General features: G+C 40.7%; 1 protein-coding gene across 6 annotated transcripts in view; it reads left to right on the plus strand.

Annotated features, from left to right (window-relative positions):
* The window catches only part of ELMO1 (engulfment and cell motility 1), a 549,020-nt gene that overhangs the window by 246,173 nt on the left and 278,882 nt on the right, over positions 1-23,965 (plus strand). For all 6 annotated transcript variants that reach the window (XM_049715202.1, XM_049715199.1, XM_049715198.1 and 3 more), the window contains one exon: positions 21,867-21,971. In XM_049715202.1, the coding sequence (XP_049571159.1) occupies positions 21,867-21,971 (105 nt within the window). The remainder of the gene's footprint in view (positions 1-21,866; positions 21,972-23,965) is intronic.

Genomic DNA, 23,965 nt, shown 5'->3' on the forward strand with positions numbered 1-23,965 from the left:
AAATAGAATTTCTAAAATATTTAATCTTTCAGATGAGAATTATCTCTAGATTGTAGACTTTGGCAGTGCTCATAACTCAAAGCCATAAGTCAAAAACACTAGGCTTTGAGATTTTTTTTTTAACATCTTTATTGGAGTATAATTGCTTTACAATGGTGTGTTAGTTTCTGCTGTATAACACAGTGAATCAGCTATACGTATACATATATCCTTATATCCCCTCCCTCTTGCATCTCCCTCCCACCCTCTCTGTCCCACCCCTCTAGGTGGTCACAAAGCACAGAGCTGATTTCCCTGTGCTAGGTGGCTGCTTCCAACTAGCTTTCTGTTTTACATTTGGTAGTGTATATAGATCAATGCCACTCTCTCACTTCGTCCCAGCTTAACCTTCCCCCTCCCCATGTCCTCAAGTCCATTCTCTATGTCTGCATCTTTATTGTGTCCTGTCCCTAGGTTCTTCAGAACCATTTTTTTTTAGATTCCATATATATGTGTTAGCGTATGGTAATTTGTTTTTCTCTTTCTGACGTACTTCACTTGTATGACAGACTCTAGGTCCATCCACCTCACTACAAATAACTCAGTTTCGTTTCTTTTTATGGCTGAGTAATATTCCATTGTTTATATGTGCCACATCTTCTTTATCCATTCATCTGTCGATGGACACTTAGGTTGCTTCCATGTCCTGGCTATTGTAAATAGACCTGCAATGAACATTGTGCTACATGACTCTTTTTGAATTATGGTTTTCTCAGGGTATATGCCCAGTAGTGGGATTGCTGGGTTCTATGGTAGTTCTATTTTTAGTTTCTTAAGGAACCTCCGTACTGTTCTCCATAGTGACTGTATCAGTTTACATTCCCACCAACAGTGCAAGAGGGTTCCCTTTTCTCCATACCCTCCCCAGCATTTATTGTTTCTAGATTTTTTGATGATGGCCATTCTGACCGGTGTGAGGTGATACCTCACTGTAGTTTTGATTTGCATTTCTCTACTGACTGGTGATGTTGAGCATTCCTTCGTGTGTTTGTTGGCACTCTGTATATTTCTTTGGAGAAATGTCTATTTAGGTTTTCTGCCCATTTTCAGATTGGATTGTTTGTTTTTTTGATACTGAGCTGCATGAGCTGCTTGTATATTTTGGAGATTAATCCCTTGTCAGTTGCTTCGTATGCAAATATTTTCTCCCTTTCTGAGGGTTGTCTTTTCATCTTGTTTATGGTTTCCTTTGCTGTGCAAAAGCTTTGAAGTTTCATTAGGTTCCATTTGTTTATTTTCTTTTTATTTCCCTTTCTCTAGGAGATGGGTCAAAAAGGATCTTGCTGTGATTTATGTCATAGAGTGTTCTGCCTATGTTGTCCTGTAAGAGTTTTATGGTGTCTGGTCTTACATTTAGGTCTTTAATCAATTTTGAGTTTTTTTGTGTGTATGGTGTTAGGGAGTGTTCTAATTTCATTCTTTTACATGTAGCTGTCCAGTTTTCCCAGCACCACTTATTGAAGAGGCTGTCTTTTCTCCATTGTATATTCTTGCCTCCTTTATCAAAGATAAGGTGACCTTATGTGCATGGGTTTATTTCTGGGCTTTCTATCCTGTTCCATTGATCTATATGTCTGTTTTTGTGCCAGCACCATATTTTGTCTTTTTTTTTTTTACATCTTTATTGGAGTATAATTGCTTTATAATGGTGTGTTAGTTCTGCTTTATAACAAAGTGAATCAGTTATACATATACATATGTTCCCATATCTCCTCCCTCTTGCGCCTCCCTCCCTCCCACCCTCCCCATCCCACCACCCCAGGTGGTCACAAAGCACCGAGCTGATCTCCCTGTGCCATGCGGCTGCTTCCCACTAGCTAGCTATTTTACGTTTGGTACTGTATATATGTCCATGCCACTCTATCGCTTTGTCACAGCTTACCCTTCCCCCTCCTCATATCCTCAAGTCCATTCTCTAGTCGGTCTGTGTCTTTATTCCTGTCTTACCCCTAGGTTCTTCATGACATTTTTTTTTTCTTAAACTCCATATATATGTGTTAGCATATGGTATTTGTCTTTCTCTTTCTGACTTACTTCACTCTGTATGACAGACTCTAGGTCTATCCACCTCATTAAAAATAGCTCAATTTCATTTCTTTTTATGGCTGAGTAATATTCCATTGTATATATGTGCCACATCTTCTTTATCCATTCATCTGTTGATGGACACTTAGGTTGCTTCCATGTCCTGGCTATTGTAAATAGACCTGCAATGAACATTGTGGTACATGACTCTTTTTGAATTATGGTTTTCTCAGGGTATATGCCCAGTAGTGGGATTGCTGGGTCATATGGTAGTTCTATTTGTAGTTTTTTAAGGAACCTCCATACTGTTCTCCATAGTGGCTGTACCAATTCACATTCCCACCAGCAGTGCAAGAGTGTTCCCTTTTCTCCACACCCTCTCCAGTATTTATTGTTTCTAGATTTTTGATGATGGCCATTCTGACTGGTGTGAGATGATATCTCATTGTAGTTTTGATTTGCATTTCTCTAATGATTAATGATGTTGAGCATTCTTTCATGTGTTTGTTGGCAGTCTGTATATCTTCTTTGGAGAAATGTCTATTTAGGTCTTCTTCCCATTTTGGATTGGGTTGTTTGTTTTTTTTGTTATTGAGCTGCATGAGCTGCTTATAAATTTTGGAGATTAATCCCTTGTCAGTTGCTTCATTTGCAAATATTTTCTCCCATTCTGAGGGTTGTCTTTTCGTCTTGTTTATGGTTTCCTTTTCTGCGCAAAAGCTCTGAAGTTTCATTAGGTCCCATTTGTTTATTTTTGTTTTTATTTCCATTTCTCTAGGAGGTGGGTCAAAAAGGATCTTGCTGTGATTTATGTCACAGAGTGTTCTGCCTCTGTTTTCCTCCAAGAGTTTGAGAGTTGCTGGCGTTACATTTAGGTCTTTAATCCATTTTGAGCCTATTTTTGTGTATGGTGTTAGGGAGTGATCTAATCTCATACTTTTACATCTACCTGTCCAGTTTTCCCAGCACCACTTATTGAAGAGGCTGTCCTTTCTTCACTGTACATTTCTGCCTCCTTTATCAAAGATAAGGTGACCATATGTGCGTGGGTTTATCTCTGGGCTTTCTATCCTGTTCCATTGAAGCATCTTTCTGTTTTTGTGCCAGTACCATACTGTCTTGATTACTGTAGCTTTGTAGTATCGTCTGAAGTCAGGGAGACTGATTCCTGAAGCTCCGTTTTTCTTTCTCAAGATTGCTTTGGCTATTCAGGGTCTTTTGTGTTTCCATACAAATTGTGAAATTTTTTGTTCTAGTTCTGTGAAAAATGCCAGTGGTAGTTTGATAGGGATTGCATTGAATCTGTAGATTCCTTTGGGTAGTATAGTAATTTTCACAATGTTGATTCTTCCAATCCAAGAACATTGTATATCTCTCCATCTGTTGGTATCATCTTTAATTTCGTTCATCAGTGTCTTATAGTTTTCTGAGTACAGGTCTTTCGTCTCCTTAGGTAGGTTTATTCCTAGGTATTTTATTCTTTTTGTTGCAATGGTAAAGGGGAGTGTTTCCTTAATTTCTCTTTCAGATTTTTCATTGTTAATGTATAGGAATGCCAGAGATTTCTGTGCATTAATTTTGTATCCTGCTACTTTACCAAATTCATTGATTAGCTCTAGTAGTTTTCTGGTAGCATCTTTAGGATTCTCTATGTGTAGTATCATATCATCTGCAAACAGTGACAGCTTTACTTCTTCTTTTCTGATTTAGGTTTCTTTTTCTTCTCTGATTGCTGTGGCTAAAACTTCCAAAACTATGTTGAATAATAGTGGTGAGAGTGGGCAACCTTGTCTTGTTCCTGATCTTAGTGGAAATGGTTTCAGTTTTTCACCGTTGAGGACGATGTTGGCTGTGGGTTTGTCCTCTATGGCCTTTATTATGTTGAGGAAAGTGTCTGTATGCCTACTTTCTGCAGGGTTTTTATCATAAATGGGTGTTGAATTTTGTCGAAAGCTTTCTCTGCATTTATTGAGATGATCATATGGTTTTTCTCCTTCAATTTGTTAATGTGGCGTATCACGTTGATTGATTTGCGTATATTGAAGAATCCTTGCATTCCTGGAATAAACCCCACTTGATCTTGTTGTATGATCCTTTTAATGTGCTGTTGGATTCTGTTTGCTAGTATTTTGTTGAGGATTTTTGCATCTATGTTCATCAGTGATATTGGCCTGTAGTTTTCTTTCTTTGTAACATCTTTGTCTGGTTTTGGATCAGGGTGATGGTGACCTCGTAGAATGAGTTTGGGAGTGTTCCTCCCTCTGCTATATTTTGGAAGAGTTTGAGAAGGATAGGTGTTAGCTCTTCTCTAAATGTTTGATAGAATTCGCCTGTGAAGCCATCTGGTCCTGGGCTTTTCTTTGTTGGAAGATTTTTAATCACAGTTTCAATTTCAGTGCTTGTGATTGGTCTGTTCATATTTTCTATTTCTTACTGACTCATCTTGGCAGGTTGTGCATTTCTAAGAATTTGTCCATTTCTTCCAGGTTGTCCATTTTATTGGCATAGAGTTGCTTGTAGTAATCTCTCATGATCCTTTGTATTTCTGCAGTGTCTGTTGTTACTTCTCCTTTTTCATTTCTAATTCTATTGATTTGAGTCTTCTCCCTTGTTTTCTTGATGAGTGTGGCTAATGGTTTATCAATTTTGTTTACCTTCTCAAAGAACCAGCTTTAGTTTTATTGATCTTTGCTATCATTTCCTTCATTTCTTTTTCATTTATTTCTGATCTGAAAATTATGATTTCTTTCCTTCTGCTAACTTTGTGGATTTTTTGTTCTTCTTTCTCTAATTGCTTTAGGTGTAAGGTTAGGTTGTTTATTTGAGGTGTTTCTTGAGATAGGATTGTATTGCTATAAACCTCCCTCTTAGAACTGCTTTTGCTGCATCCCATAGGTTTTGGGTTGTTGTGTTTTCCTTGTCATTTGTTTCTAGGTATTGTTTTATTTCCTCTTTGATTTCTTCAGTGATCTCTTGGTTATTTAGTAGTGTATATTTTAGCCTCCATGTGTTTGTATTTTTTACAGTTTTTTTCTTGTAATTGATATCCAGTCTCATAGTGTCATGGTCGGAAAAGATTAAGCTTTGAGATTTTGAAATATCTTAGTTTCGTAAGTGTGAACCTTCCCTTCCTTTGTATGTTCACAAATATTGACGATACATTTCTTTTTCAGAACATCTGAAGTGTGTCAGTTTGAATACTTACGTGGCAGGTTAAAAACTCTTTTCTTTTCTCCTCTACTGAGTCAGCTGTTTGTTTTACTCTAAGAAATTCAGAGATCAGATATAAGGATGATCTTCTAATTGAAAAAGGGAAAAACAATGAGAAAACAGTCTACATTTGCAACCCAACTTGGCTCAAGTCGTAGCTATTTTTTTTCCTTCTTTGAAATGTGTAGTATTTTTGTCAATAAGTTACTACGAAAAAAATTCAAAACTTGGAAAGTAGGTAAAAAGTAGAGTGGCATATCCTTTCAATGTTGTGCTGGAGCATTAAAAAAAAGTCTATCCAAGGATAATTTAATTCTCCAGGAGAGCATCCTTGTGTTTGACTTGGTTGTTTACTGTTACTAGGGCCTAGATACTGGGAAATGATATGTTAATGTGTAGTTTTTAGCTGGTAGAGCCGCCCAGTAGGAAAGCTTACCCCAAGTGTTGTAATGCTCTGTAGGACATTAACCAGCTTTGTAAGTAACCTACTAGTCTTTTACTCAAATTCTTTTTGCAAATGCTACAAACACCTTCCCCCTCACATGCTGTTTGAACCAGCTTTATCATCCTGCTGGTTTCTTCATTATTGAGCTGAGTAAATCTTGATACGTGTTTGTTCTGTATTTTTATAAGAGTCCTGTTATTAAATTTTTGACCATTTTCCTTTGTCAAGATTTTAATCTGTCTCGTGAAACAGAGTTATTACCAGGCGCTATGATATATATTTGTAGATTGACAAGTGTGTGTGGTAGTAGTTCATAGTAACCTGAAAGCATGGTAATGCATGTTTACCAGATTGTTTACCAGCAATCTACCAAAAGTAGATTGCTGAGGCTGTATGAGTTAGACATTTATCCAGTGATTCCGATGTGATTAGAAGATGATTCTACTTGTGCGGATGGGAAAGTTTCAGGAGATGGAGCTGGGCTTGTTTAAGGACCTGTGGGATTCTAGCCAGAGCTGGAATTGTATACAGAAGTCTGAGAGCCATCTCAGGAAACAGCCCTAGGGTGCAGGGGTGCCCTGTTTTGTGTTTACTCCTTTAGCGCCAGGAGTGGAGTTTTCTAAGCCCTCAGCCATGTACGTAGTGGTTCCCTGGAGTTATCACCCTTGTCCTTCAGGGACTATCATACATTAAATTTATTCAGTTCAGGTCACCCTCTCACACCCTGATTATTCTCTCATTATACCTCTCCTGCAATCAGTCCTATTTTTCTCCTTCTTCCTTTCTTCTCTCTGCATCTCTATCCATTAAGGTATGCTCCCTGACTTGGAACGGTATGGCAGATGGCATTATGTTTAACTGAGATATACATTTATTTGCTTACTTCAAGGCTTTCTATAATGTCTTAGAAGCAGCTTTCACAGTAACTACCAATCAATGAAACACACAAATCAGTAGAGTGAAATTTCCTATGTATTTGAACACTGCATTGATCACCTTCTCCGGTGTGCCTAAGCCATTTTCCTAAGATGATAATTAAACTATCTCATATTTGAAGTGGTTTAGGGACACTAGTTTTGAAGTGACAGAATACTCAAAGTACAATGCTGCATTATCTTAGGTAGCTCGGCACCTGGAAGTCAGGTAAAATGTTGCTGAATGTATAACTGAGTGGAAGAGGAGAAATGCTATTGAATCTTCTTTGCCAGAAGTCCCTATAAATAGAACAAGTTACTATGCCTGTGGGAGACTGAAATTTTCCACTCTTGAATGCGGGGAGTTGGGGAAGGTACAGTATCCCCCAGGATCTTTGGGGAGCTTTTGATTCTTTAATTAGTTGTTGTCTGATCCTGTTGGCAGATTCCTGGGGTAGGGATCTGTTCAACAGTGTCGGGAAGGAGGCCCCTTAGCATGGTATTGGTGAGATCCTTGAGTAAGTGTGGGCTGAGCGTAGTCTAGGGAATCGGATCCGTGGGGCCAGTGAGAAAGCCGAACTTCGAATTAATGGCATCGGAAGCCTATGAGTTCAAGGTCCCTTGATATCTTGAGGGGAACCAGACCTAGAAAAATGACCAGGGTTTCCAAACTAAGGATCTTTGGCAGAAGGTAGGGGAGGACACTGATGCAGCTCTAGATGGAAAGTGAGTAACCCACAGCTACCATTTACCTGGGGCTTACCTGGCTCTCTGTTCAGGGTGTTTTCTTTACATCATCCTGTTTGATCTTAACCAGGCCAATGAGAGAGGCAATGCCTACACAGTGTTATGGGTGAGAAGTGGGTTTTAGAAAGTGAAGTTTCTTTTCTCAGAGCATCAACTAATCTTGAAGATTGCATTGGAACCTGCGTTGGTGTCTCTCCAGATCTGGGCCGCTTACCACCACGCCGTGCTGCCCCCTGCCTGTGCTTGTTTGGCCCTTTGAGGTTAGCCAGGCTCTTTACTGATGAAGTCCTTGTCAGGCTTGAAGGACCAGAGACGTTCCTGTCTGTACAAAGACACTTGGGGTGGAAGATTTGGAGGATGAGCCCCGTGAACATGGTGGGCACAAGACCCAGGAAGGCTTTCTTCCTGCAGGACACTGTACTCCCAGGAGGGGGCCTCTCTGGGGTCTTTTGGGGGGCCAGCTGTGCCCCCTTTGAGCTGTTCCTTGATTTTTCCCATCCCACCCCCTGCACCTGGGACCACTGAGGGAGGTACCACCTACGCCAGCTTTATTGGTGAAGAGAGTACTTTGTGAACGAGTAGACTCATCCTGCCGCCTCTGCCTGTTGTGTGATGCGTGAGAACTCGACAAAGCTCCTTCCCATCAGGGCGCTGAATTAAAAAATCGACCCTTGACTGGAAAATTGGGGCTGGGAGAGGAAATCATGCTCTTCTGTAGACGAGGGAGGAATTTATATAAATATGCTCCGAATGGTTTTACAGACTGCCCATGTATGCACTGAGTCTGTTCAAGAAAGATTCATTTGCGGAGGATTGAAATATTCCTATTAATATTCCTTATCTAAGAGAAACAGAGGCATCTACTGAATTTCACGAAAGGTAATATGAAAACTGATCTCCAAGGATCTTCTTTAATATTTGGCTTCCTCTTTTGTTGTTGAAAGTACATTTCAGTTCTCCTTTACATGCCAGCGTACAGCAGAGGCAAAAGCATAATCAGTATGAAAGTAATAAATGTTAGTGCCCATTTGTGATCCTGGCAGCAACCTCTTTTCATCTTACGTTTTATTATTCTGTACTTTTTAAGGTGCAAAGTCCTAAAGCTATTAAACCTACATTAGTTTGCTGTGGTCAAATAAAATTAATAAAATGTAGACTCTCTAAATTTAAATCATAATTTTGAACTATTTCAACCGGAGAAACGTAACAGCATATAAAAGGCATTCATGTATGTACCCACCACTCAGATTTAATAGATGGTAACATTTTGCTATATTTTCTTCAAACATCTTTATTTGGGGAGGGGGCATGAAACAGGACATTACATATTCAGTCTATGTCTCTCCCTGCCTGTCCCCTTTTCATCCCTCCTCTGTCTTATCGTGATGCAGATACATATTATTTCCTTGCATGTTTTTGTACTTTGAAAAAATGGTTGTGGAAATTTCGAGTCAGATTTTCTTCACAAATATATTTTGCGATAGCATCACTTTAAAGCCATAATGTACATTTTTAAAGTTATTTTTTCTGTGGTGTATAATTATCAAAGACCCACTTGTTAGAGGAGGTTGAAGTTAGTAAAGTAACTACCAAAAAATAAATTAGATTTTAAGAGGTTAGTTCTGGTTTCTCCTGCCCATCTTATTGCCTTCAGCCCCTGAGTAACCTGACGGATCCTTCCACATGTGTGGGGCGTTTGGGACAAAGTTCCCAGAGCACCTGAGGTTTGCAAGACAACTGAGAAGTTTTTTTTTTTTTTTTAACATGGAAGTTTTTAATTCTGTTTAATCTGTTTGCTAAGGTTATGGGCAACTTGGCATTCACATGCTATTTATCTAACATTTCCGAGAATTCTCATCCTCTCTCAGGGTTTATTGCTCTCTGATGAGTAATGGTCTCAGATTCTTATTTTTCAGATCCTTATTCTTAGGACTGAGAAAGTCACAGTCACTGTGTCTGCAGATGGGTAGATTTGCATGAGCAAAACCAAACCAAAGAGAGGTTGCCCGCTTTTTGTTGGCCTCCTGTGAGTCACAGCCAGGAGGGGAGATATTTCCCGTTGGTTTTTGTTGATTTCACAGAGGCGGGAGGTGTGTTACAAGATGCACTTTAAAAAGTTCATTTAAAAAATCAATTTTAATATTTATTTTCAGACTAAAACTATGGCACTCCTTCAGGTCTTTTTATCCTCAGCTCCCCACTGAGTCCCTTTGGAACTGCTTCCATTGCCTCCTCCAGAAGGCCATCTCCTTTCAAGAATTTTTGAGACGACTGGAGGTGATTGCATCTGTTTAGCTTGACCATTTTTTGGTTGAACCACGTGAAATTCCATTTTAGTAGGTCATAAATGGTCAGATATTGGCAGTTTCAGTGGTTCTACCCTACATATTTGGGGAACTCTGAACATTTACAATTCAGCTTTGGAGCTGGAAGGTCCCATCAAGATTGTCCAACTCTCAGCATTTACAGGTGATCGCCCTTGGGCTGGCCCAGGATTGCCCATTCAGTGGTCAAGTGACTCATCCAGGCCGAAGCTGTGATCATACAGTTTCCTGACAAATGAAGTGAAGTGTGCTGTGAACTGTCAGGCTTCAGGAGATGCTGGCTTAAAGGGGTTATGTTAAAGGAGCGGGGGGTGGGGGGGGCTTTAAGCCTAGAGGGCTGTACCCTGGTAGGGCAGGCAAATTGAGCAAACACCCTGCAGCTCAGATCAGATCAGACAAGTACCTCTTCCTGGCCTCCTTCATCTGAAGGAAATGTCTGAATTTACATACTTTCTGAAATGCTGTTAATCCAAGCTGTCCATCTGCCTGCATAGGACTTACTTGGGCAGGTGGAGATGAGCCGTTCTGCTCGAGCACATCCCTTGGGCACAGCTGGACGTAAGCTGCAGGGAGGGCTTCAGCAAGGGCTTGGGAGGCTCCAGGGTAAGAATCCAAACTGTATCTCATGTTCTCCTGCAGGATGGTCTCTGTTTCCTTTTAGAGAACAGTGGGCACAGCTCTGATCAAATATAAGTAAAAATCAATGCATCCTCATTAGAGAAAATTAGAAAAATATGGACAGGTAGGGAAAAAAGTTTTCCATCTTCCCACCACCACAAATAATTACTATTAACACTTTGGTAAATTTCCTTCCAGTTTTTAAAAGCATTTTTTAGAAAACTCACAATTACATGCTAAATATATATCTTGATATTGCATACATATATATATAATATATATATAATATAATAAGACTGTATTATATAGAGAGTACTCTATAAAATACACAATGCCAAGGAATATATACTACTATTGAAATTCTATATAAACTACAACATATATTTTCTATTCCTATTTTTTTCATTTATGATAACTAAGTACTCTATGAAGAGAATTTTTAAAGGCTGTGTAGTATTCCATCAAGTGATTTTTTTTTTCCCCCCCACTGCATAGGTAGCCAATTCTCCTTTTAGAATAGTAGTTAAGAAATGGACTCTAGTACATCTGGGTTCAAATTTAAGCATAATGGGTTGTGTGAATGTGGGCGATATCCTTAACCTCTCTACACCTCAGTTTCTTCATTTTTAAAATAAGCATAAGAATTCTACTTATTCTGGTATGGAAAAAGGGACCACAGTGTCCAAATTTAAAAGCCAAGACTTTGCCATTTACAAGAGCTGCACTGAAGGGGGGAAGCAGGAGAGTGCTTACCAGACACAATCCAGGTCCCTAACTCATCAAACTTACAGGTAGTCTTATATAAAGGTATATAAAATAATAAAAATGTATATAAAAGTATAAAGGTCTTATATAAAAGTGTATAACAGAACCCCTCCGAGGTTTGCCTTTGGTCAGCAAGGGGAAGGGGCCCAAAGACACCAAGATGAGGCCTTGAGTCACAAGTTAAGGCTACTGAAAAGGTTCATCTCAACATAACATTTGCAAGACACAGAATTTTGTCCAGCTAAAACTTGGGCATCTTTAAAATCATTACGATATTATCCAGGGGAGCAAAACAATGAACATTTACAAAGGGCTTATGTTGTCCAGGAGCCAAAACATTAGCATTTCTTTGTTAATTGAGATTTTTAACTTTGGTTAAAGAGGGACTGATTTTCTTAACTCATTGAATTGCCTTGAGAACAAACACTTAGAAAAAGGTTTGGCAAACTTTTCTTGTAAAGGGTCAGGAAGTAAATACTTTAGGCTTTGTAGGCCAAATGCCAAACCAGGCATAGACAATATGTAAATAAATGAGCATGGCTGTGTTCCAACAAAGCTTTCTTTATGGACATTGAAATTTTAATTTCATTTTAATTTCATGTAATTTTCACGTGTCAGAGATAAGTATTTTCCTTTTGATTAAAAAAAAGATTTTAAAAAGGTAAAAAAAAAAGACAGGAAACTTTTAAACTCACAACTCTACAAAGTTGAGTGGTAAACCCAATTTAGCCCGTGGGCCAAAGTAACCCATGCCTTAGAACAGTCCTTGGCACTCATTAAGTGCTGTGTGTGTGTTAGCTGCTACTTCCATGATTAAAGTTATCACCATCATCACTGTCTCTACCCTAGCGCCATGCAGTGCTAGGCCCTGGAGGAGGGCAGGGCTGCAGTACACAAGCCCGCGCATCCCTTTGACCTCCTGAGAGTCCATTAGTAGCAGCAGTAGCTTGATCAGCTCCTGGCTCCATTGTGGCAGAGAGGTTTCATCTCCCATGTACGTGGTGGTTCCCTTACCAGAGGCTGCCTGGAGAGCTTTGCTGGGCTGGAGGGAACAGGTTTCCAGCTTGACTAGCTAGACCAGCCCTGGAGTGATGGTAGCACACATTCTGTGTCCTTTTTTTTTTTTGCGTTACGCGGGCCTCTCACTGTTGTGGCCTCTCCCGTTGCGGCGCACAGGCTCCGGACGCGCAGGCTCAGCGGCCACGGCTCACGGGCCCAGCCGCTCCGCGGCATGTGGGATCTTCCCGGACCGGGGCACGTACCCGCGTCCCCTGTATCGGCAGGCGGACTCTCAACCACTGCGCCACCAGGGAAGCCCCATTCCGTGTCCTTTGATGGAACTTTTAGCCTGTGCTCTTCCTGGGGATGAGTGGAAAAGGGAGACAGAGAAACCCACTGTGCATAACTGGTGCTAGTCCACTTCCTGTTTTAAAACTACAAAAGGTGGGAGTTCTAAAAAGATCGGTGAAAAAGGAGCTGGGAGTTAAGGGAAGAAAGAGTAGGGTGTTGCTAGCGCAAGCCACAGTGCTTGGGTCGTTCATAATCTGGCATGCACTCAGCTCAGTAGAAAAATTGCAGACATCTTTATAAACCTTGACAGCATTGTTTCATTATTCATGAAGACTTTTGTTTTTTTAACCATAACCAGCTTCATTTTAAAGATTTATTCCCAAGGCATTTTAATTGCGTCTTCATGGTAATTCTTTGTATTGACTGTGAAATCAACATACCAAATAAACAATATTGGAGTTTACTCTTTTCTTCGGTAAGTCTCAACTCTGCTTCTTCAAGATAATGAAGTGAGAGTGAATCCAGATTTTCATGAATTGAATACACGGCACTGCACGGCCTTTCCTGACCTTTTGAGAGTAATTTTAAAAAGGACATTGTTTTTTAACAAAGGAAATTTGCCTTAAATCCAGAATTTTCTATGTGAGAGCTTCCACAGTGTGCATGTGTGAAGTTACTTATGCCTGTGGTGTGTGTGTGTGTGTGTGTGTGTGTGCGCAAACATGCATATTTCAAAGCTATATTATTAAGGATTTTTTTTTAATTTTATGAATTTATTTATTTATTTTTGGCTGCGTTGGGTCTTGTTGCTGCGCGCGGGCTTTCTCTAGTTGCGGCGAGCGGGGGCTGCTCTTCGTTGCGGTGCACGGGCTTCTTATTGTGGTGGCTTCTCTTGTTGAGGAGCACAGGCTCTAGGCCTGCGGGCTTCAGTAGTTGTGGCTCGCGGGCTCTAGAGCACAGGCTCAGTAGTTGTGGCGCACGGGCATAGTTACTCTGTGGCATGTGGGATCTTCCCGGACCAGGTCTCGAACCTGTGTCCCCTGCATTGGCAGGCGGATTCTTAACCACTGCGCCACCAGGGAAGTCCTTGTTAAGGCTTTTAATAATTCACTTCTGAGACAGAAGTTCCGTGAAGACAAGTACTATTTTGTTTTGAATTAATCTCTGGATGAAATTTATCATGTCTGTCTCCCATGGTGCCTTGCACAGTAGTAGAAATCCAAAATGATTTGATGAGAGAAGGAATGAATCAGGGGCTGCAAAGTATCTCAAGATCATTTGCTCCAATTCTCTACCCTTTAGTTCTCTGGACATTATTCCTGCTGGACATCCTGCTTCAATATTTCTAAAAACTCACTTCTCTGCTAATCCTGTTTCCTGTAGCTGCCCACACAATAATATCAGTCCTTCAGATGCCTAAGGACAGTAGTGGTCCAACTCACAACCCCCATCCTACCTCCACCACGTATACTTTTTTCCCCCGGGCTAAATATCTAAAGGTTTTTTTCGAACTTTTCTGATATACCCTACTGTTTAGATATTTCTGCTTCTTCCTGGCCACGCTTTTGTACATGATTTCCTGTGTGTCAGGAGCTGGCTCCCAGCGTAGCCCCCAGAACTGTGTGTTGTGTCCAAATGTGGCCTCAGCTGGGCCCCGTCGGTGGAACTCTCCTCTGTTCTTCTTGCTGTTCTCCTGTTAATAAATCCCAGCCTGTCAGAGCCTCCTGACTGCCACTCAGAATTGACTCATCTTGGACTTACACTGCCAACTCTAACTCTTAGTTCTTAATAATAGGATTGGTCATGGACGCTCCTAGGTTGCAGAGCAAGCCCAGGGAGGGGGTCCTGGTGATAGTGGGTAGTTGTGGATGGTCCCAGAGCTCTAGAACCAGAGGTATTCCCCAAAAGATTAGTTGTGGACCTGCCAAAGGAGGGAAGATGGAGCCAGGTTGAAGGTCAGGAGAACGAAAGGGTAGCAGTTGGATGAATGACATTAGAGAGATTAGCAGAGGTGTTCCAGAGGCCAGGCAAGAAGAGAATGTATAGCTGAGAGGGAGGTACGGCACGGAAGCCAGGTAGTTTAGAATCTGTTGGCCTGAACCCTTAACATCTTCCTGGGTGTTTCTTTCATGCAGATCCTTTGTACTTTACCTAAAAGAATCAAATTTTAATGATGTGGAGCTGGGATCTCATGAATTATTTGTAAGCCAGATTTCCCTTGTTCTGTAGTAGATGTGTTTTTGAATTTTTTTAAAAAAATTTTTATGGGACGTTACATTTCTCTGATTAAACTTCTTTTTGATAATGGGGCCCATCTTCCTATTCTCCAAAGGCCGCTTGAACCTAAATAGGAAAAACAAAAGCTGCAGAGCTGAAGTGGTGACTCTGCCACTTCTAACCATGCTCTTGCACAAGTCACAAGTTCTCACCCCCATCTGTAGGAAGAGAATAATAACATTTACCTCATTCATAACTCGCCTCACTGGGAAGATTAAATGAAATCACACCTTTGGAGTGCCTGGCATGACGCCTACCTGTCCCTGGTCACAGTTATTTTTCTGCCCCTCAGCATACCACCTTGCCCACTCTTAGGTCAGATTTAGTAGGCTGCCTTCTCTGTATTCATGCAAACTATTCATTTTTATTGAATTTACTGGAGAGGGACCAAGAACAGAACCTGAAGATGTCTAAAGGCTATGTCTAGGACTCTTTGGAACATTGATCCATGTTGGGGGTCACAAGGTCGGATGCTGTCAAGAATCTCCTTATATAAATGTGTGAATCAGCCAGGTGAGAGAGTGCTGGGCCTGTGTCAGCTCGGAGAGTGCATGTCCTCCCTAAAGCAGGCATCCCAATAAAAGCCGCTGCAAACCAAACACTTCGATACAGGGAAGCAAGGTTCCAACTCCATCAGTTGTTGAGTATAGATCCCTAGAATGCTCTTGCATTGGGTTACTGTGGCTTTAGAACAGAGGTTCTCAAAGTATGATCCAGAGACCATCAGTAGCACCTGGGAATGTGTATGAATGCAGATTCTCAGGGCTTACCCAGACCTACTCAACCAGAAACTCTGGATGGGGGGGGGCGCAGCACCAGCAATCTGTTTGAACAGACCCTCTAAGAGATTCTGATCACGTTCAAATTTGAGACCCACTGATTGGGGAAAGCGTTCTCAACCCTGGCTGGACTTTGGAATCACCTGGGGAGCTTTAAAAGTAAAGCTGATTTTGGGTATCAGCCTGGACATCAGAATTTTTCAGAGCTCCCAAGGGGATTTTCAGGGGCATCCAAGGTGGATAAGTGCTCTTCTAGGAGCCTGTTGAAACACCCACATACCCTTTCTCCTGAGTGGGGAGGGGAAGAGTGGGAGGCACGTGTAATGTGGCACAGCTCCCAAGGGATCTGCTGCAACCATCAAACCCTGCTTCCCCTTGGAGAACATGACCTTAAACTACCAGCCTCAAGAAAGAGCTTTGAGGGCTTCCCTGGTGGCGCAGTGGTTGAGAGTCCGCCTGCCGATTCAGGGGACACGGGTTCGTGCCCCGGTCCGCGAAGATCCCACGTGCCGCGGAGCGGCTGGGCCCGTGAGCCATGGCCGCTGAGCCTGCGCGTCCAGAGCCTGTGCTCTGCAACGGGAGAGGCCATGGCAGTGAGAGGCCCGCGTATCGCAAAAAAAAAGAAAGAGCTTTGATACGGCCTTTCCTAGACTGAATGAATATTCACTTAATGTGATTTGTTTTAAAGGTTGCTTTTAATGCTGTATTTGTTCAGCAAATGTAGGCACTTGTATAGCACAAATATTAACTCCTAAATCCTCCAAGGCTTTCCCTGTGATATGCCATCTGGCAGGCATTATTGTAATCATCTCTTTATTATCCACACTAATGAAGGACTAGCATGGCATTGGTAATTGAGAAACACAGATCATTTACAAATCATTCAGGCTAGTGCCAGCACTGCTTCCCCAACCAGGAATCATTCAAGACTAGAAAATATTGACTGATGACAGTTTCCTACCTTCTCTGTGGAGGTACTAATAATATGATTTTAGTCAGAAATTTGAGCAGTAGGAGAAGTGAGAGGCTTCTAAATTACAATTCCTTTTTCTGAATGAGGACGTTTCCGTTTTCTCAATAAGAGGCCAAAGCACAAAGCAGATGAACAGCAAGTATATTTAAAATGCACTGACCTTTGGAACCAGTCAGTTCAAAGCATGTTAGAGTAGAAGCTCACGGGATTCAAGCGATCAGTGGATCTGGGTTCTAGATCTTACTTTGATATTACCTGTGCTGTGTGAGATGTGCCATTCCAGCCATCAGCGGGTCTCAAAGTGTGGCCCTCAGACAGCAGCATCTGCATCACTTGGGAACTTGTTAGAGAGGCAGGTTCTCAGGCCTCTCCCCAACCCACCTGAATTAGAGACTCTGAGGGTGGGGCTGGCAATTGGTGCTTCAACAAACCCTCCCAGAGATTCCGTTCGGATGCCTGCTCAAGTTTGAGCACCGCTGTTCTCCAGGCACTCAGTTTTCTCAACTTCAAAATAAGGTGACAAGCCTAGTTTATATTTGAGGTCCACTTCAGCTCTCCAGTGGCCTTAGTGTATGGTTCTGGAAGGTTGAAAGAGTCTCTGTCGTAGACCTTGAATGTGCGATTGAAATAATTCAAGTAAAAAACTGGCATGTGTGTAACAGAAGAGAAACAGATCTCTAGGAACTCTATACACAAACCCCATATAGGATGCTCACTTTATTTTATTTATTTATTTATTTACACCTTTATTGGAGTATAATTGCTTTACAATGGTGTGTTAGTTTCTGCTTTATAACCAAGTGAATCCATTATACATATACATGTATTCCCATATCTCTTCCCTCTTGCGTCTCCCTCCCTCCCACCCTCCCTATCCCACCCCTCTAGGTGGTCACAAAGCACCATGGGATGCTCACTTTAAATAAATAGTGCTGTCTTCAGTTGGTTGGTACCATTTTCTGAAAGTGAAAAAACCTTGGTGCTTTGGAAAGGGAGGTGGCCGCTCCTCCTTTCTCCAGGGGCTGAGAGCTGTCTGATGTGATTCACAGAGCAGCACTTCTACAGGCTCTAACAAATGGCATTTCAGAAGGATGTACAGAGGTACACAGGCTTTGCAGTAAAACAAGGGATATTTTCAAGTCATTTATGAAAGCTCTTGCAGCTTCCATTTCAAGACAGGTGGAAAAAAATCACATGGAACAAGAAAAGAAAATAAATCTGTATCCAGAGCATCTCATAAATAAGGAAGGAGCGGGGGTCTGTTGGCCTTGCTGGGTTCTCAGAGTATTTTTGTAACAGTACAGAAAGCTCTCAAATGTTTTGGCAAGTAATTCTTATACTGTTTCCGTTATCAAAATCTATGCTTGTAAAATTATTTTGCTGGCTGTTAAAACCAAAAGAGAAAAAGGAAACAATCATTTCAAGGAGAGAGAGGCTGGGAAGATGATACTCAGAGTTAAAAAAGAGAGAGACAGAAAAAAAATATAGTTCACCCACAACTGCAAAAATTATGTTTCATCTAAAACGCAGTGACACTTCATAATTTAGAGCGAGTCATAGAAAGTCGAAGGCAATTTTCTAATTGGCTTTTGTTTAATTAAAAGTCTATTTGTTGGAGACAATAGGACCTGGTTTGTTGGACTTGAGAGAGACTTTGTTATGTCTGGGAGGGATGGAGAGATTATAGCTTTTATTGAAAAGGATGGATCGCAGACCCACTTTGCCTGAGCAAAGCATGTTGATTGAGGAGAACCACAACGATGGGGAACCTGCACTGGACATCTTTGTGAAATTCCCAGTGGCGTCCGGTTGAGCAAAAACTTGACCCTAAAACCCTGGTTAAAAGCCTGTCCTCTGAGTTCAAATTCTGGCTCTGCCACATACTGGCTCTGAAACTCTGGGCAAGCTACCCAGATGCTCAGTGCCTCAGTTTCCTTCTGTCAAAGGAGGAAAATAATAAGACCTGTCTTGTGGGAATTTTATGAGGATTAAAAGTTAGCATATGCAAGGTGCTTTATATAACACCTGCCACATAGCAGGCATTACTTTATTAAATAGCCATATGGATCTTTAAAAGAACTCTAAAAATGTGTTACACCGTTTCATAACTGTAAGACCTTAGAAAGCGGCAGTGCCCTATTTGATACCCCCATTGTGTGCCTAAGGAGGTGTGTGATTGATGCAAAGAGGCTTCCAGGGCATCCTGGGAGCACAATTCAAACAAGCCTGATGATTCTTAACCCATGGGGGGCTTCTCCCTGGTCAACTTCACTAGCACATAGCTTTGGGGGGTTGTTCAAACAAGATTCAGAGAAACTAATTTTTCTCATTTGATTTCCTTTTTGTGTATTTATTTTTGGAATAGATTCATAGACCAACTCTAGAAATAGCTCTCAAATAAATGTCATATTTTTCTCTCTTATATTTGGCACACTCTCCTTTGTTGGCTGGACCATGCTGTGTAGCAGCTAATACTGATTAGCCTACGTTTTTCTCAAATCAATTTTTCTCAGGCTATATAAAGTCTAAATGCTGGCAGTACTAAAACAGATGCATTCAACTTATAAACTGGTGGTAAGGAAAAAGGTATGGACAAAAGCACGCTGAAACATATCGTCCAAGCAAGACATTGCCTGCTCTGCCAAATTCAAGTTGCCAGGTCCTGGGCAAGCTTCTTATCTCATCTGAACTGCAGTTTCCTCACCAATAAAATTGATGCAGCCGCTGTGGAAAACAGTATGGTGCTTCCTTCAAAAACTAAAAATAGAACTACTGTATGATCCAGCAGTTCCATTCCTGGGTATATATCCGAAGAAAACAAAAACACTAATCAAAAAGATACATGCACCCCAGTGTTCATAGCAGCATAGCCAAGATATGGAAACGATCAAAGTGCCGTCAACAGATAAATGGATGAAGATGTGGGGTGTGTGTGTGTGTGTGTGTGTGTGTATACACACACACACACAGTGGAATACTACGCAGCCATTAAAAAGAATAAAATGTTGCCATTTTCAACAACATGGATGGACCTGGAAGGTATTATGCTCAGTGAAATAAGTCAGACAGAGAAAGACACATACTGTATGCTGTCACTTATGTGTGTAATCTGAAAAACAAAACAAATGAATGAGTATAACAAAACAGATGCAGACTCACAGATATATAGAGAACACACTGGTAGTTACCCGTGGGGAGAGGGAAGCAGGGAGGGGCAGCATAGGGGTGCAAACTACTATGTATAAAATAAATGAGCTACAAGGATATATTGTACAGCACAGGCAATATAGCCAATATTTTATAAAAACTTTAAATGGAATATAAGCTATAAAAATATTGAATCACTATGTTGTATACCTGAAACTAATATAATATTGTAAATCAACTATATACTTCAATAAAAATTACAGGTAAGAAAAAAATGTGAGATAAAAATCTCCCATAGTTCCACTACCTAGAGATAACCATTTAACATGTTGGAATACTGTACTCCAGAATTAAAAAAAAAAAATAAAACAGGGTCATATTATTAAAAAACAAATAATAAATAATAAAATAAAATGGCGGTAACAATAGTGCCCACCACCTATTAGATGAGGTAACACATGTGAAACCCAAACTAGTGCTAACCCCAAGAAAGTACTCAGCAAATTCTAACATTTTTATGTTTCTTGTGTTCATGGAAATCGAACGTATCGAAGTCAAAATAATAAATGTATGCATAATGAGGGAAGTTCCACTATTCTTTTCTTAAGAACTGAAAATATCATAAAATCTTTCATTGCAAGTTACTTCTGAGACTAAATCTCTGATCGTTGATTTCCAGCGTTTTGATTTTCCCCTCGCTATTGAATACACCAATGAGTATCAGATTAAAGCTGAAACCCACTGCATTTGATGTGCCCGGTGATTTTCATTTTTGTTACAATTATATTTATTTTATGAAATATATCTTTCTTATCATAAGTAGTATACTTTTGTATTTTAAAAATGTTCCAACATCTTAACAAGCAAATCAGGATAAAATGCTAAAATAAAATATCGAAGTCACTACACTGACCCAACTTGCTATGCAGATATGGACAGGAGTGCTCTGGAAATTGTGGAACTGTGGCCAGTAGGCAGCATCACCGTCCTATAATTTTAGGTGTTGTTTATTAGCTCATAAAAAAATTTCAAATCAGCATGCAAAAGACAGGTTCTGTGTACTCTTGAATAATGTAGAAAAGTGTAGGTTGTTTGAACCTTGAACAAGTGAACAAAATGTCCTTCCTGTACTTAAATTAGAAAAAATTACAGCTGACCATAATATCCCTGGCAAATCAGAGAGCCAAGCTGTTTATTAAGAAATATTCAGGGGCTTCCCTGGTGGTGCAGTGGTTGAGAGTCCGCCTGCCGATGCAGGGGACACGGGTTCGTGCCCTGGTCTGGGAAGATCCCATGTGCCGCGGAGCGGCTGGGCCCATGAGCCATGGCCGCTGAGCCTGTGCGTCCGGAGCCTGTGCGCCACAACGGGAGAGGCCACAACAGTGAGAGGCCCGCGTACTGGTAAAAAAAAAAAAAAAAAGAAATATTCAGGAAGAAAACAAAAATATGTCCTTTCATAAAAATTACCTAGATTATGAGATAAGAGCAGTTTTCTTTAATATCTCTTTAACTTTTCCATTTTTTGAACGTAAGAATGACTTCCCTTATATCATTAGCCATTTAGATCTGAATTTTCAGGACAGATCTTGGTCATCATTTTAGACAATTAGCAGTGGAGAGTGGTTTACTGCCCTGAATAGGGGTCTCGTGGTGTTTACTTAGTGATCTCCAGCATATGGAGAATTTGTTGGGCATATTTATAACTATTGTTTGTCTTTGTGGTTCTTGGAACAGTGTGGGTGACCACAAGGCCAGAACACTCCCTGCAAGTAGGCAGATGTTAGGACCCTGTGGACCTCTGAATTTTATAGAGTGCCTGTGCTCAGAGACCTACAGACTGTGTAAGTCTGGAAAGTTCACAAACACCATGGACAGGTGTGTCCATACCTAACCCTCACACACGAGGATGAGGAAGTTAAGGTGAAAAAAGGTAAATGGCAGAGATGTGGCTTCATCCCAGGTTTTTCTCCCCAAATGCTGTTGGTTCTGCTAAAGCACAGCCAATAATGTAAAAATACAGTTTTTACATTATTTTCCTTTCCTGCAGTGTCACATGTCTAAGAATAATCCCATATTTCGATCTTCAGCTGAGTTTCCCAACCCTGGGTCTAGAAGCTGGTTTTGCTCTACTTGTAGAAGGAAGCCCTCTTTGCCACCCTGATCGGTTCACATGGAGATAGCAAATGTCATCCTACTTGATTATTTGGAGCTTGCCTTGTGGTACTTTGGTCTTCTGGAGGGAAATCAGACCTCTGGAGGTTGGTGAAATCTGCTGAAGAATTAACCTGATGAAACATTTTGTTTTAATCACAGAATCATGTCAACCCTGCCATGGACTTTACCCAGACTCCTCCTGGGATGTTAGCTCTGGACAATATGCTCTACTTTGCCAAGCACCACCAGGATGCCTACATTCGGGTAAGCGCACAGCCCCTTTCAGCTATTGTAGGGTTCCTACTGAATTCGAATTTCACACTTACGGATATGGAGGGATTACTTTTAGATGAGTGGCCCCAGAGATTGGCTTTTGTCACTTAGTAAAGTAAAAATGAAAATTAAATGAAATTAAAGAGCACCAAAATAGGGATTTTTAACTTTTAATTTTTTCACATGACATTTAAAAATATATTAGATATTGGAAGAATATTTTATATAGTTTATTTGATTATGACAAAAACTCTTAGCCTTAAATAACAAAGAAGAGAGACAAACTATCTACCAAAAACCTGCATGATCCCAACGTTACTGAAAACCACTTAGGCTTATTTGGCTTCTTGAAAAGAGGCCCAGGATTCTGTCTAGCACTGCTCTGTTCAATCTAATGCTGGAGATACAATCAGATAAACAGAAAGAGAAGTGTGGGAGGGACGGGAGGGACGAGAAATGCCTTCTCTCATTTCATAACAGATTAGTGAAACTCCAGCTACTAGGCAATGCCTTTGTGCGTGGGGCTGAGGAAAACAGAAGCAGCCACCTGCCTATGCAGAGCAGGGGCGGGAAGGACAAAGTGCGAATGAATTGGAGCATAGGGACAGTGACAGAGAAAGCCTGCGAGTCAAGGCTGCTCCACTGGAGGCCCTGGATTTGTGCTGACCCCTGTCCCCTGTCCCCAGGGAGAGGAGCCCAGGTTCAGTTGGGCGAGGGATACAGATCCACGATTGAGATGAAGGAGGATATGAATAAATGGGACAAGGGCATTGGCAAGTGGTTAAAATGATGACTAGATATAAGCTTAGGAAATATTCGATGAATGAATATCCTAATGCCGGAAGAGTAAAGCTGAAATCAGAGTAAGGTATGAGCCTGTGCCTCTGATATTCTCTGTTGGCTCCCTCTTGACACTGGCTTTCTGGAGACCAGGGTTCAAAACCTGGCACTGTTGTTACCTGGTAATGCAAATGGGGCCATTCCTTTTGACTGGGCTATAGTTTCTTCTCCAAACTAGGGAGCATTAGTACCTGAAGGAGCATTTGGAAATGTGTGGGCATGTTTTTTCGGTAGTCATCATGCCCATTGGGGTGCTACTGGCCACAGCCCTCTAAAACATGGGACAGTCTGCACCATGAAAAATTGTCCTACCCAGTAATGACCCCTTTGAAAAAAAAGTCATGCCAGGTCTGAATTCCCTATAAGCACTATATTTTAACTTTATCTGTTTTTCTATATATGCAATTTGACAAACTTTGACTTATATTGAAACATTATTTGTACTTTAATTATATGAAGGATTTTATGCATTTCTCTGAATGGTGTTATGTGCTTCTCAGGTATTTGATTAGAAATGCAATTTTTCATAAGAAAATTGTTTTTTCATAAAAGTTTAATTTGGTTTATATGTGTATATATTTATTGCAAAGATTTTTTTTCTAGGAATGTAATCTGCTCTCACAGTAAGTAATTTAATATTTTTGAGGTACCTTGTGGTATAGCCTCGGAGAGTTGAGTGTGAAAAGAAGAAGCCTAGCAGAAATTGAATTTAGCATTACCTGATTAATGTTTGTGGATGAATGTTTCTAAAGTTAGAGACTATTGATTCTGAATGTATTGTAAATTGCATAAGAAGCATACGTCTCAAGAAGAGTAATTTAATATTTTAATCCCATTTTCTTCAATGTGTTCTCTAAACTGTCGTAAGTGAAATTAATACCATGGCAACCTGACAGAACTTTATATCTGATGGGAACTTAAAAAGAAAATCCTATTTGAAAAGAAAGGTGTGGACTTTTTTGTCCACATGCACTTTCTTTCTGGTTAGACTGAGAAAGGAATGTTTTCTCGAAAGTGTTCCTTTCCTAATGTGTTCTGTGTCCCATCTGACTTTGGGACCATTAAATGCTGCATGGAAAGCTAAAGCTATTTACATGAATGAATGGGGTTAGGGGATCATATATAAAGCTGAGGCATTCTGCAAG

Source organism: Orcinus orca, chromosome 9 (genome assembly GCF_937001465.1).
Source record: "Orcinus orca chromosome 9, mOrcOrc1.1, whole genome shotgun sequence".
Taxonomy (NCBI): Eukaryota; Metazoa; Chordata; class Mammalia; order Artiodactyla; family Delphinidae; genus Orcinus; species Orcinus orca.